The sequence below is a fragment of the Mesoplodon mirus genome (assembly GCF_964341445.2).
Source record: "Mesoplodon mirus genome assembly, chromosome: 3".
In the NCBI taxonomy this organism is placed as follows: domain Eukaryota; kingdom Metazoa; phylum Chordata; class Mammalia; order Artiodactyla; family Ziphiidae; genus Mesoplodon; species Mesoplodon mirus.
In genome coordinates, this window is record NC_138978.1 from 69,840,882 (window position 1) to 69,854,376 (window position 13,495).

The 13,495-nt window shown below is 40.7% G+C and overlaps 1 protein-coding gene across 2 annotated transcripts in view; it reads left to right on the top strand.

Moving 5' to 3' along the window:
• ST6GALNAC3 (ST6 N-acetylgalactosaminide alpha-2,6-sialyltransferase 3) overlaps window positions 1-13,495 on the top strand; it is a 581,164-nt gene that overhangs the window by 113,328 nt on the left and 454,341 nt on the right. Inside the window, exon 1 of one of the 2 annotated variants that reach the window (XM_082612776.1) lies at window positions 11,094-11,205. The exons of the other annotated variant lie outside the window; for it this stretch is intronic. Within the exon in view, the coding sequence (XP_082468902.1) occupies window positions 11,194-11,205 (12 nt within the window). The 5' untranslated portion in view covers window positions 11,094-11,193. Of the gene's footprint in view, window positions 1-11,093; window positions 11,206-13,495 lie in introns of those variants that run through there. 2 annotated transcript variants of the gene reach the window in all.

The window sequence follows — 13,495 nt, forward strand, 5'->3', positions numbered from 1 at the left end:
AAGGCCTCTTCTCTTTAGGGGTCTAGACTTGGAAGACTTCTCTTCATCCTTTGGTGAAATCATAAATGTCATTTTCTAAAAGATGCCTTCCTAAATGTCTACTTCCCTTCCAGTCTACATTAGATGTCTCTTTTATATCTTCGCTTAACACCCTTGACTTCCTTCACAACATTTAACATAACTATAGTTATATGTGTTTTGAATAATTATTTGTTTAAACTTGGTCTCCCCCCTTCTCCCACCTTCCACTACCGCCCCCAGACTATAAGCTCCATGATGGCAGGAGACTTGGAAATTGGAGTAGATACTAAATAAATATTCATCGAATTAATAATAATAGTAATAGCAGAAAATATTTATTGTGTTTACCATATACCAGAAACTGTGCTAAATGCTTTACCCTTCTTATCTGATTAATCCTTTGTTTTAGTCTGCTCGGGCTGCCATAACAATATACCATAGGTTAGGTAGCTTAAACAACAGAAATTTATCTTCTCACCATTTTGGAGGTTAGAAGTTCAAGATAAGGTCTGGCTGATTTGGTTTCTAGTTAGAACTCTCGTTCTGGCTTGCAGACAGCCACCTTCTCACTGTCATCCTCACATGACAGAGAAAGAACTAGTTCTCTGCTGTCTCTTCCTCTAAGGACCCTAATCGCATCAGATCAGGGACTCACATTTATGATTTCACTTAACTTTAATGACTTCCCTACTCCAAATACAGCCTTTAATGAAGTAGGCACTACGATTATCTCTTCATTATAAATAAAGATACTGAGGCTGAGAACAAGGAGCTTTTTCAAGGTTACACTAGTAAGTGAACTAGCTGGGTTGAAGTCACAGGTCTTGTGTACTCAACTGGGCTTCTAAGGGTATAAAGATCTGAACTATGTTACATATACAGTGAAGGATTACAGAATAAAGGTGTGATTAGAGTTGGTTAGGTATAAACCAGGGAAGACTTTTGGAAGAGAAGTAATTGGAGATACTGAGTAGGATCTTAAGGAACTATATGCAAGGAAGAAGAGGGTTTTATAGACTAAAGCTGTGCTTCCCAAATTTTGTGTCTTAGGACCTTGTTATTCTCTTAAAAAGCACTGAGAATCTTAAAAACCTTTTGTTTATGTGAGTTACATCTATTGATATTTATGGTATTAGCAACTAAAACTGGGAAGATTAAAACTATTTATTAATTCATTTAAAAGTAATAATAAACTCATTACATGTTAGCACAGATAATATATATTTATGAGACATAATTATACTTTCAAAAAAATTAGTGAGAATGGTAGCATTAAAAAAAGTTTTTGTAGGGCTTCCCTGGTAGCGCAGTGGTTGAGAGTCCGCCTGCCGATGCAGGGGACACGGGTTCGTGCCCCAGTCCAGGAAGATCCCATATGCCGTGGAGCGGCTGGGCCCGTGAGCCATGGCTGCTGAGCCTGCGCGTCCGGAGCCTGTGCTCCGCAACGGGAGAGGCCACAACAGGGAGAGGCCCGTGTACTGCAAAAAAAAAAAAAAAAAAAAACAAACAAAAAATTTTTTGTAGATCTCTCTAATGTCTGCCTTAATAGAAGACAGCTGGATTCTCATATCTTCTGCATTCAGTCTGTTTCAATAAGTTGTGTTGGTTGAAGTAGATGAAGAAAATTCAACTTTACACAGATATGTAGTTGGAAAAGGGAGGAGTATTTGAAAAGCCTTTTCTGATAATTAGGGACATTTTGCTTTGGTACTATAACAAAACTCTAAGTGGTGATTTTTTTTTTTTTTTTTTTTTTTCGGTACGCGGGCCTCCCACTGTTGTGGCCTCTCCCGTTGCGGAGCACAGGCTCCGGACGTGCAGGCTCAGCGGCCATGGCTCACGGGCCCAGCCGCTCCGCGGCATGCGGGATGCTTCCAGACCGGGGCACGAACCCGTGTCCCCTGCATCGGCAGGAGGACTCTCAACCGCTGTGCCACCAGGGAAGCCCCAAGTGGTGATTTCTTAAAAGTTAGTTTCAGTGTGAAATCTGAAACTGGATCAATGAACTTTTCATATACTGTTACATTAAAATCCATTGTCTAGCTTGCACTTTGAGTGGACTTTTTACCCATGCATGATTTTGTCACATCTTGCACCGGTCATTTGAAAATATTGGTTCACTGAGTTAATGAAGATCTTACAAATGTTGACACATTTTATTACACAGTAGCATTACATTCCTTAATATCTCCTCTCAAATATCTTATCAGAAAAGTCTTTAAGAACTGGGAAGCTGTCAGACTCATGGTGGTAGATATAAGTTTTATAAAATCCTAATTTTCATTTGAAAACTAAATTTTTATCATTGGCATCAAATACTGTTCGTTGTTTTTCTTGAAGTGGTAGGATCACTTCCTTCATTTTTTCAAGAAAAGATCTGCCAAATGCCCGAGTCTAAATAATCATACTTTGTTAGTTTTCCTTTCAAATAAAAATTGTGTTCAAGGAAAAAAGCAACTAGTTGAGCTCGTGACTCAAGCAGTTAGACAAGTGCTTTTCCTTGTAACAACAATTATATTTACGTGTATAGAGGTGCTTTATGCATTTTCCCCATTTCATCACATAGAATATTAAAAGGAAGTATACTCAAGGTTTAATAAAATTAATAATTCTTACTGGTCCATTAAAAACCCTCTTAACTGAAACCACAATTTACTTTATAGCAAGTGCATGGCCTTGAGGAACACAATGACTACCATTGCAGTTTGGTGCCACTGTCTTAATTCATGCTAAGGCACTAACACTTTTACCTACTACCATTGCTTTTGTATCTTTGGTGGCAATGTCAACAAAGCAAAAAAGGCAAATACATCTTAGTATTATTATAAAAACAGTTTTGCCCTTGTAGTCCCCTAATGAGGTCTCAGGGACCTTCCCACCCTCAAGTGGACTACAATTTGAGAACTGCTGGGCTAGAGGAATTGTCTTGTGGGAGTGAGTTCCCCAAGGGAAGCCAGGCACAGGCATGCACTTGGTTTGAGTATAAAGTTCAAGGATTAGCAGGCGTACCCTTGTAGTTGCTAGATGGGATTCTGCCCTAATCATTAAATTGCCTAATAAAGTTCAAGGATTAGCAACTCTGAAATAAGTGTGGTATGGATGACAGGGACAACCCTTAAATGAGGTTGGTAAGAGGGAGAAAGGTTTTAACAAAGAGTCCTAAAGCTCAGAAGCTCAGATTCTGTGGTAGTTGGTCTTCAAGGAAAACCAGAAGTTTCTGTAATTCATAGGGACAGAATGATACTGTTCATCTGTTTCCTCATCTGTAAAATGGGAATGTAATATTATTATGGTGTGAATTAATGTATAAACATCTTAGAACGGGGTCTGGTACATAGTAGGGCCTACGTAAGTGCTGTTGTTGTGAAAATGGAGTTGGGCCCTAGTTATAGGATGAATTAGGAAGCTGTTCTCAAACTTCAGTAGGCAGCAGAATGCCATGCAGGGCTCGTTAAAACACGGATCGCCAGTCACCACCTCTGGAGTTTCTGATTAGGGATTTCTGAGATCGAGGTCTGCTCTTCTGGATAGCATGCTCCCTGAAACTCTGAGTCAGAGGAGTTCATTTGGCATCCTTTTTTTTTTTCCAGGTTACTCAGCAAGCCATTGCCTTTTAGTTGATATCCTTGGATGAAAAGTAATGTCTACTTATTCTTCCTGTTTCATTTGGTTTTTTCATTTAACTTTGTCCAAGAACTGAAATTTTCTGTGTGTGTGTGTGTGTGTGAGTCTGTGTGTGTGTGTGTGGTTTTACCTCTGGGACAGTTAACTGATTTAGTATTTACTTTTTTTTAACAAGCTGTTTTGCCATGCCTCATTGTTATTAAAGCTAGATCAGATGGCTGGGTTCCAAAAATGCACCTGATGCCAACAGTCTTACTCACCAGCATGGTTTTCAACAATTCTAAGTACCTTGACTAATATCACAGGGCATCTTTGCCACTTTTCTGAACTTGCCAAAGCTTACTTTCTTTTGGGTCTTTGAAGTATAGACAAGGCTGCTGCTTTTAAGGCTGCTGATGAAGATGTGCTAAATGAAGAGTGTTGGTAGTTTGATGATTACCAGTGATGCTGATTTCAAATCATAATTCTTTTAATAAATATGCAAGTGCCAGCCATGTGAAAAGCTTTGTGCTAGATGCTGAGAACGAAACAAAAGGCAAGATAGGAATGGACCAGTGTGGGTCACCGATAAGCCAACAGGCAGTTATGAAACAGGGAAGGACAGGGAGCTGATTGGGCTGAGGGGGCACCTAATTCATGGGGCAGGGACGTGTTCTCAGTGTATGTGATATCAGAGCCGAAACCTTGAAGGAGGCTATGAATTAGTCAGGTAAAGAAAGCAGGAAAACCACACGGATAGTATTCCAGGCTGAATAAATAGTGTGCAGGAAGACCTAGAGGAGAGTGAGATCACAGTGTCTTGGAGAAAAAGTTTAATTTGGCTGGTTTGTTGATGTTAGGTCCGGTGGGGTGTGGTGGTGGTGTAGAATGTAGTAAATCACCAGAAGGTAGGAAGGTTAGGCAGAGCTCTCTATGCCTTTTGGGTTTCTTAATCTCAGCACTGTTGACCTTTGGGGCCAGATAATTCTTTGTTGGGGCGGGGCTGGGGGTTGTCCTGTGCATTATAGGGTGTGTGGCCACATCCCTGGTCTCTGCCAACCCGCGTCACCCCCCTCCCCGCCCCCGTTGCCAGGTGTGCCAACCAAAAATGTCTCCAGACATTGCCAAGTGTCCCTTGAGGGTGGGAGGTAAAATTGCCACTGGTTGAGAACCACCGTTACAGAGTTTTGTCTTTAAGGGCAGTGGAGGGCAGTTGCCAGGTTTTATTCCGGTGAGTGACATGAACAGATTTATACCTTTGGCCAAGCACTGTGATAGCGGCGTGGAGAAAGGTTGGGAGTTGATAAGACCGGAGACATGGAAACGTATTGTTGAGGCAATTTGAGTGGAAACTACCAGCCATTTGATCTAAGGTAGTGGCTATAGGGATGGAGAGAAGTGTATGGACTTGAGATATATTTAGGTGATAGCATTGACAGGCTTTGGTGACTAATTAGACACGAATGGCGAGGGAAAGAGAGGAATCAAGGCTGTCACCAGGATTCTGCTTGGTCCCTGAAAAAAGATGGTGGTGCTATTGCCTGATAAAGGGAGCGCAGGAGGAGGAACAGATTTCTTTGGGAGGATCAGGAGAGGAGGGCATGGATTTAGATATGTCGAAATTGAGGTACCTTGTGAGAGCCAAGAGGAGATTTTCATCTGTAGGCGGAGTTTTGGTTCTGGAACTGAGATGGATCAGAACCAATAACTATGTGAAAGTTGAAACTCTAGGTGAGACTGAGGGAGAATGCATTGAATGTGAAGAGCAGGACACTCAGGGTAGGTCCTGGTAAGAGTAAGAGGGGCTGATACGGAGGAGGAAAACCAGGATGTGGCAGTGCCAGGGAAGTTTAGAAGAGCTCAGTTCTGTGAAGAGGAGCTAGCTTTGTGTCCGTGGCTTAAGGTTCTGTCTTTCCTTCAATGGATTTAAGTTTCATGTGGTGCCAGATGTTCATTAGGGTCATTCTACAGTGACTGGAAACTCCAAGAGATAGAAGGGTGTGACCGGTTACGGAGACGGCCACATTTACTCTTGATACAACCCAAACGGAAGCTCTGAATCAATAAATCTAGAGTGGAAGACAGATGCTGTGCCTCTCCAGGATTGATGCTGGCCCAGACTGCTGAATCATGTAGTGGGCTTTGTAATGTAGACACATCTCCCCATCCAGAGGTTGCTTGCCGCTTCCGTAAAGAAAAATCTCTTTTGAGTTGATGAGTAGCAGAACTGTGTTTCTCTTTTATAAAAGCCACTTTTGATGAAAAAGTAATAACCTTAGAGATTGTGTAGCTATCACTGAAGTGTTACGATGCCATATAACCAAGTCTCCAGGATCAGCATTGTACAATACTGTATGAGTTTTTTTCCCTGAGTGGTATGTGCTCCAGATACCTGACTTTTGAAGGTATAATGTATTATTTACATGAAACTAAGATCCAGTGCATTCTAATTGGGTGTGGTTTATCATGACTATTTCAGAGTTGGGTCCTGTGGCCATATGCTAATTTGACTTGAAGGAAATTCTGTGCTGTGTACTTGGATTTCATGCTTAAAAATTTCATCAATAGTTTCACGGCTCTCTTAATTAAAATAAGATGCTTCATAACTTTTTCTGCATAACATGGAATGCACTTGGTAGCTCATATTTGAATTAAAACCCTTAGAAGCTTTACATTTTCTGGTCTGGCAATCTTTGTTTTTCTAATTTATGTGTCCCATTTGTCCGGAAGGAGTTGGGGAGTTGAAATTTACAGCCATCCCAACTGGGAGAGTTAAGATTCTTGATTAAATGAGAGCTTGTTTGTGTATTCAAATGGAAAACTGTGGTTGGGCAAAATAAAATTTGTAGTAAATTTCTAGCGGGTTATCTCCCAAACTTAGTGCAGTGTCCTCTTTCCTGGTAATTCCACCTGCCCAACTCCACATGGTGACTATGGGAGAAACCATTTTTGTATATACAACTTTATAGCAGTGACTGATTGGACCACAGTTGGGTTTCAATACTAAGCTATGCTAATCAGCCCCTGCATCTGGGACTTTGTAATTGGTTCTACCAGATTTCCAGCATGTCTTCGGGTGTGGACATTTTCTGCCATGTAAATAGGGAAATTGAGAAATCAGGTCTACAGACATGGAAGAAGGAAGGGAGAGGAGCAGAGACAAGCAACAGAGAGGAAGAACTCCCAGGTTTCTCTGGAGCACCTCAGTCCCCAGTTCCAGTATGTTCCCAAGATCCAGCTCATCTATGCCTTTGGAGGTCTCTCACAGACCCCTGAATCCTTCTAATAAATCACCCTGTGTGCTTAAGCCAGCTCATGGTTTCCTGCATATGGGAGCAATGAAATAGGCTACATTGCCTAGATTTCTATTTTCTGATTGGATGCTTGTTATCATGCTTTGTTTATATCCTAAAACAAGCTCTTTTATGAAGTGAATATTGTTTGATAGCTTTAAGTTGAGCTAGTCTTTGGTTTAAATGTTATTGATATTTTCTGAAAAATATAACAATGAGTATAGGAAATGTAATACCACACACATAAGTTTGAAACCAGATTCTTAAAACAAAGGAAGGATGTGTGTGTGTGTGTGTGTGTGTGTGTGTGTAAGCAATGGCTGCTTCCAGGTCTAGGAATCCAAGCCTTTTAAAGCTTGATGTGTAGACAAGGAAAAGAGAGTGCAGTGTCTCAGTGGGGGTTAGGAGCAGTACTGTGGTGACCGAAAGTAACCTTGGAGTGAAAGGTTGTTCCCAAGTCTTTTCCCAGGAGACTTTGTTTCTCATTTTCTGGTCCTATTCCTCTTTGTCCCCTGAAATACATGCTTTGAGAGCCCAGCCTAACTGGGGCCCTCTGATCACCCAGTGTTTTTAATGATTGGGAAGAAGACTGCTGTTGCATCTTTGACATTTGAAGATTAATAATAATATCCTTACAAAGTTCCTCTGTCCATAACACAGTAATGCAAAAACAAATTGTATCCCAGCGTATCTATTGTGTTCCTTTTTTATTATCCAAAAACTGAATAAGTGTGGGTTTATATACTGTATATAAACATATATTTGTATGTAGACATGTGCATTTGTATGTGGAGATAGATATGTCTTGGTATGTTTAGAAAGATTTTGTGATAGATAGCCCCTAAAGAGTTAAAAGTGATTACTTCTGGAAAGTGAGGTTGACAGCAGAAGAGGAAACTTTCACTTGTTTTACCTTAAATTTTTTAAAGTGGTGACAGTAAGATTGAGTTTAACTTTATATGCATTTTTATTACTATAAAAACAAAATTTTAAAGTTTTGTGATTTGAAATCATTATAATGAGAGATGAAAAACCAATAGTTGTGCTTACCTAAATATGGTTAGCTACTAATTAGGTTGTTAGAATAGTGTGGTGTGTGTGCGTGTCCATGAGTATGCATGTGTAAAGGTATAAGGAAAACTGATAATTGACTTCTAATTATAATAGATTGGGAAATTTTAGATGTCACATATAAATGTTTTAGATAGGTGAAAGTTTTGAATATCCGCTTCCATTATTGTGTAATTTCCAAATTATTTATTGACATCAATTGGTCTTTATGTAGCATATTGCTATTTTATAAATTCAGTTATGTTCATTTAAAGAAACTTTCTCATAGTGACTTTTTAAATTTCACTTCATCTCATCCTGGTTACAGCCTTTAGAATCCCAAAGTAAGGTTCTTAGAAACTTCTCAGTAATTTTACTGTGTATTTATAAGTTAACATCCTGTCATCAGTGTTTATGTAAGTGAGGGTATACGGAAAAATGTATAAGGGAAAGGGGAATTTGAGAGGCTGGTCCAAGTATTATTCAGTGTAAATATGAATGAGCAGTATTTCTTGGTTTTTCTTGGAATGAAAAGAAATAGAGGCAAACATAGCGATAAAGAGTCATATCCTTGATTCTATTACTTGCTGGATCTTTGATTTTGGACAAGTTATTTAACCTTTCAGAGTCTTAGGTTTTTCATCTTCATTCATTCATTCATTCATTCATCAAATATGGTACAACACCATGATGATTCAAAATTTCCCCTTGTAGCTTACAGTCTACATTGCATCTAAAATTTTAGCAAGCATCAAAATCACCTGCAGAGTTTAACACAGATAACTGCATTATGCTTCCAGATTTCTGATTTAGTGCCTCCCAGGTGGGAGCCCCGAAGTTTCATTTCTAACATGTTCCCAGGGGATGCTGATGCTACTGGTCCCAGAACCACACTCTGAGGGCCATCAGTCTAGAGCTTGCAGGCATTAGTCAAAGTTGTTGAATTCCAACAGTGCTAACTAAGTAGTACGGAAGAGAAGGGCCTGGTGCTACAAAAGGGCATGTGAACTTTGGGAGGTCAAGTAAGGTTTCCCTGAGTGACTCTTGAGCAAAAGGCAGAGAATGAGTGGGTAAAGGAGGAGTGAGACTGAGTAGAGGCTCTGAGGAGGGAGCCTGGAGCATGCTGGGAACAGTTTAGCTGTCGTACTGAGAACCAGTGAGATGGAGGTCATGAAATGAAACTGGATGGACAGGTAGCGCCAGTACAGAGTCATGATAAGGATTTTGTCCTTTACTCAAAGGGCAGTGGGAGAGCATTAATGTTCCTAAGGAGAGACATAAGGAGAAGGAAGTACAGTGGAGTGGGAGGCAATGATGTGATCTCTTTAATGTTTCAAGACAAATCACTTTACCATTGTCTGCAGTGTTGAGAACATGAATGTGGGGAGACGAGAAAGGAGATGATGTCGAAGTCCAGGTGAAAATTGATGGCACCTTTTAAAATGGGGTTAATAATATGTAAGGTTGTTAGGATGAAAAAGTAATAATGTGCATAAAATGCTCAGTGCTGGCATACAGTGAGTACTTAGACAATGTTATTTGCTATTGTAATTAATAAAAACAAATATTTTGAGGCCCAGATGCCTCAGGGCCATGGAAAGTGCCATTAAAATGTCATCTACACTTGAGTTTTCAGGCTTCTCCTACTCTACCCCAGCTAGAGTGACCTTTGAAAATGTGACAGTGAGCAAAAAAGAAAAAAAAAAAAAAGGAAAAAAAAGACGCAGATTATTAAATCCTTTCAGACTGAGAATCTGAAAGGGAAAGAGAATTCATCATTGAGAAGGAAACAATTTATAAGTGTCTATATGGCTAGTTGGCACTGATGATAATTGTTTGTAGTTCTCTTGTGTGTAGGAAAAAATAATAACTTTTCTGCTTAGGAGGTAGGTGGTAGGGAGAAAATAGCTGTTCAAAAAAGGAAGACTACAAAGAATAAACTATATTTCAATGGATCTGCTAATTACAAATAAAAATAAGAGGGAAAAGAAAGGTAAAATGTGGGGTGAGATGTGGAGAATCAGAGGCCTCAGCAGGAAGGAGGTAAAGAAGTGCCTTAGAGGGCTTCCCTGGTGGTGCACTGGTTGAGAGTCCGCCTGCCGATGCAGGGGACATGGGTTTGTGCCCTGGCCCGGGAAGATCCCACAGGCTGCAGAGCGGCTGGGCCCGTGAGCCATGGCCTCTGAGCCTGCGCGTCCGGAGCCTGTGCTACGCAACGGGAGAGACCACAACAGTGAGAGGCCCGTGTACCGCAAAAAAAACCCCCAAAAAACAAAGAAGTGCCTTAGATAGTATCATTTGGGATTCTAACAGGAAGACCTGCAATAGGGCATGAATCTGTCCTTGGATTCAGAGTGGCAATTTCTAGTTTATAATTACTAATATCCCCCATGTACATAGCATTTGGCATGTGCAAAATATACTGGCAAATGCATTAGTAAAATTTAACTATCCAAAGCTCTGGGAGCATTGACTTGGTAAAATAATGGAATCCCCATTAAAGCAAAAGTAATTAACTGACTCAGCACTTCTTCTGGCTAAAGTGGTTAGATGTCAGAGATGACTGTGAAGGGCACAGAGGGCAAATCAGGGGAATTTTCTGGCTACAGCAGAAGGATAACACATGGAGAGACAAAGCCATTGCACATACCTTTGAGTTTAACCCAGTGAGCAGGGGAAAACTGTTAATAGATGTTTCTAAGGGGGTCCTTTAAGTATATTTGGTCAGATTGGGTGTGTCTGTGTGTGTACATATATACATACATATACAATTAACTCCAAGGCTTTAAAGAAATTAAGCACAAGTATTTATTTATTTATTTATTTATTTTTGTGGTACGCAGGCCTCTCACTGTTGTGGCGTCTCCTGCTGCGGAGCACAGGCTCCGGACGCGCAGGCTCAGCGGCAATGGCTTACGGGCCCAGCCGCTCCGCGGCAGGTGGGATCTTCCAGGACCGGGGCACGAACCCGTGTCCCCTGCATCGGAAGGCGGACTCTCAACCACTGTGCCACCAGGGAAGCCCCCAGCACACGTATTTATTGTAAACCTTTGTGTAAGGTCTCTGCAAGGTTGTGGAGGGGATACATACATGCGTGAAGCCCTAAATTCTGTTTTCTGAAAGCTGAGCCTCAGACGGAGGTGAAGAGCACCCCGACCTCTACTGCAAGTCCTTCTACCCCATCCTCTTCCAGTCCTGCCTCTGTTGAAGCTCTGCGTGGGAACACATGGATGTGTTGGTGAGTTGTTGGAAAGGGAAGTAGGGGTGATACTTAGACAACATCAAATGACAGGAATGAAGTGTCTGCAATCAGAGACTGCCTATTTTATGCTGATGAAATCAGTTAAGTCTTAGATGTCAAGATGAATTTTTTTCAGTGAAAAATCTGCCTAGAGTCTTTAAAAAATGTAGGCAAGTCATCTATATGTGGCCTTAGCCCATTGCATTTTCGAAATACTGATTTATTAGGTGTATATTGATGTGGCCTTTGGACTGTTGGTGTTAAATAGGGAGATCTGAAAGTTCTTCAGTTCATCTTAATTGTGAAGTAATTGTCTGTCAAGGAAGGAAATACTTCCTGAGATAATCAGGTCTGCAGTTTTATAGGGTTCCAAGTATGGTAACTTTTAACGTATAATTAAACTTTATTGTTTCTGATTAATTTGTGGGAAGTTGTAGAATCAGAGTTTAGAAAATTTTAAACGAAATTGTTATTATATATTGAAGACAACTTAATGGCTGTCAGCCATGTGCAAGTGCTGTGCTCAGTCTTAGGATAGGTGCCAAAGAAATGTAAGGTTGTTCTCAGTCTCAGCTTCAAAGTAGAGTCACCTGGAGCACTTAAGAAAATTTTGGGGACCCAGGTGAAACTCAGATCAATGAAAGCTTCACTCAGGTCAATGGAGGCAGCACTCAGATAAATAAATGACACACTCAAGTCAATGAAGGACACACTCAGATCAATGAAGGTAGTGCTCCCATCAATGTAGGGGGCACTTAGCTCAATGAAGGACACGCTCAGATCAATGGAGGCTGCACTCAGATCAACGAAGGTAGAACTCATATCAGTCAAGTCAGAGTCTCTGGATATGGACCTAGGCATCACTAGTTTGTAAAGCTCCCCAGGTGATTTCAGTGTGTAGCCACATGTGAGAAATAGATCAGAGCTAGGGAGAGCTCTAAAAAACTACCCAGTATCAATTAAATAAAACCTCTGGGGATTAAGGTCAGGGAGGGGGGGTTGGTAAGTTTTACAGGCTCCCCAGGTGATTGTGACACACATTGAGGGTTTCGAACCAAGAGGATGGGCCTTACCCTCCAGAGGATACAGTCAAATGAGAGAAAAGGGTGATTTACATGTGAAACTGTTGAGGAAAAGTATGAGAAAGTCTATGTTTGAATACCAAAAACAAAACAAAAAAAATTGAATAAAAGCCAAGGAGTGATAAGAAAACATAAGTAGTAAATATTTGATGATAAAATGGTTTGTATTTAGCATGTTGATTCAGACAGAAATTGTTTTCGAAGTGTAGAAATTCTTGGAAATCCTTTTTTTCCATCATATGTTTTCACCATTTATTCTACATTATAGATTAAAACTTGATCATCTTACCTGCCAGAATTACTCTAAATTCTAGAGTGAAAGATTTAGAATTGAGAACTGCCCCTTTAATCTGGTCTCTAAACAAAGTCTGCTGTCTGTTTGTCAAGGAGAGCAGGGTGGAGCTGGGTTCCCTGGGAGAGCCATGATGGTAGAAGGAGTCCTTTTTATCCCACTGTGGAGGTGGGAGGTGGGGTGTGTGTGAGAGTGGTTGTTGGCCTGGATATCCAGGAACATGTTTCTCAAACGTGCACTGTTTGGAATACTCCATATTGCAGGATGTGAGTTTTAAGGCTAAAATCAGGCAATAGCAGTCTTCTTCTATGGGGTGTGGGGAGATTTACTTGATAGAACTTTCTCAATTTAAGTTCTTTTGCCATAATCTTTTAGCCCTTTGGTAACTGCTACTGATAGTTTCTTAAGAAAATTGAGTGAGGTGGCACTGGAGATTTCTTTGGATTTCCACAGCACTCCATCAGAATGCCAATAGCCTTGGAATTTTATATTATATTGTACCTTACCTCATAGGGTTCTTACATAGGCTTAGATGAATTGGTATATGTAAATGCGCTTAGGACAATGCTGGGCACATGGCGAGCACTCAGTAAATGTTAGCAATTCTGTACTTTTCCCACTACTGTTGTTACTTCCATCATTTGTTTTGGGGGCTGTGGGGCCCTTGAGGGCAGGCAAGATCTCTTCCTTTTCTTCATTTTCCGAATCCCCTAGCACAATGCTTGGCACAGAATCACGACTCACTAAATGTGTGCTAAGTGAAGGATGGGCCAGCTTGGATCTGATCGGCCAAAAACACTTATGCGATTATTGTAAGTGTAGTATATCAGCATTTCCGTGGTGTTCTACCTGAGTGAAGAGCTCCATGCCTTTCAAATGCTCTGACATGTCAACATTGTGGAAATGACTGCTT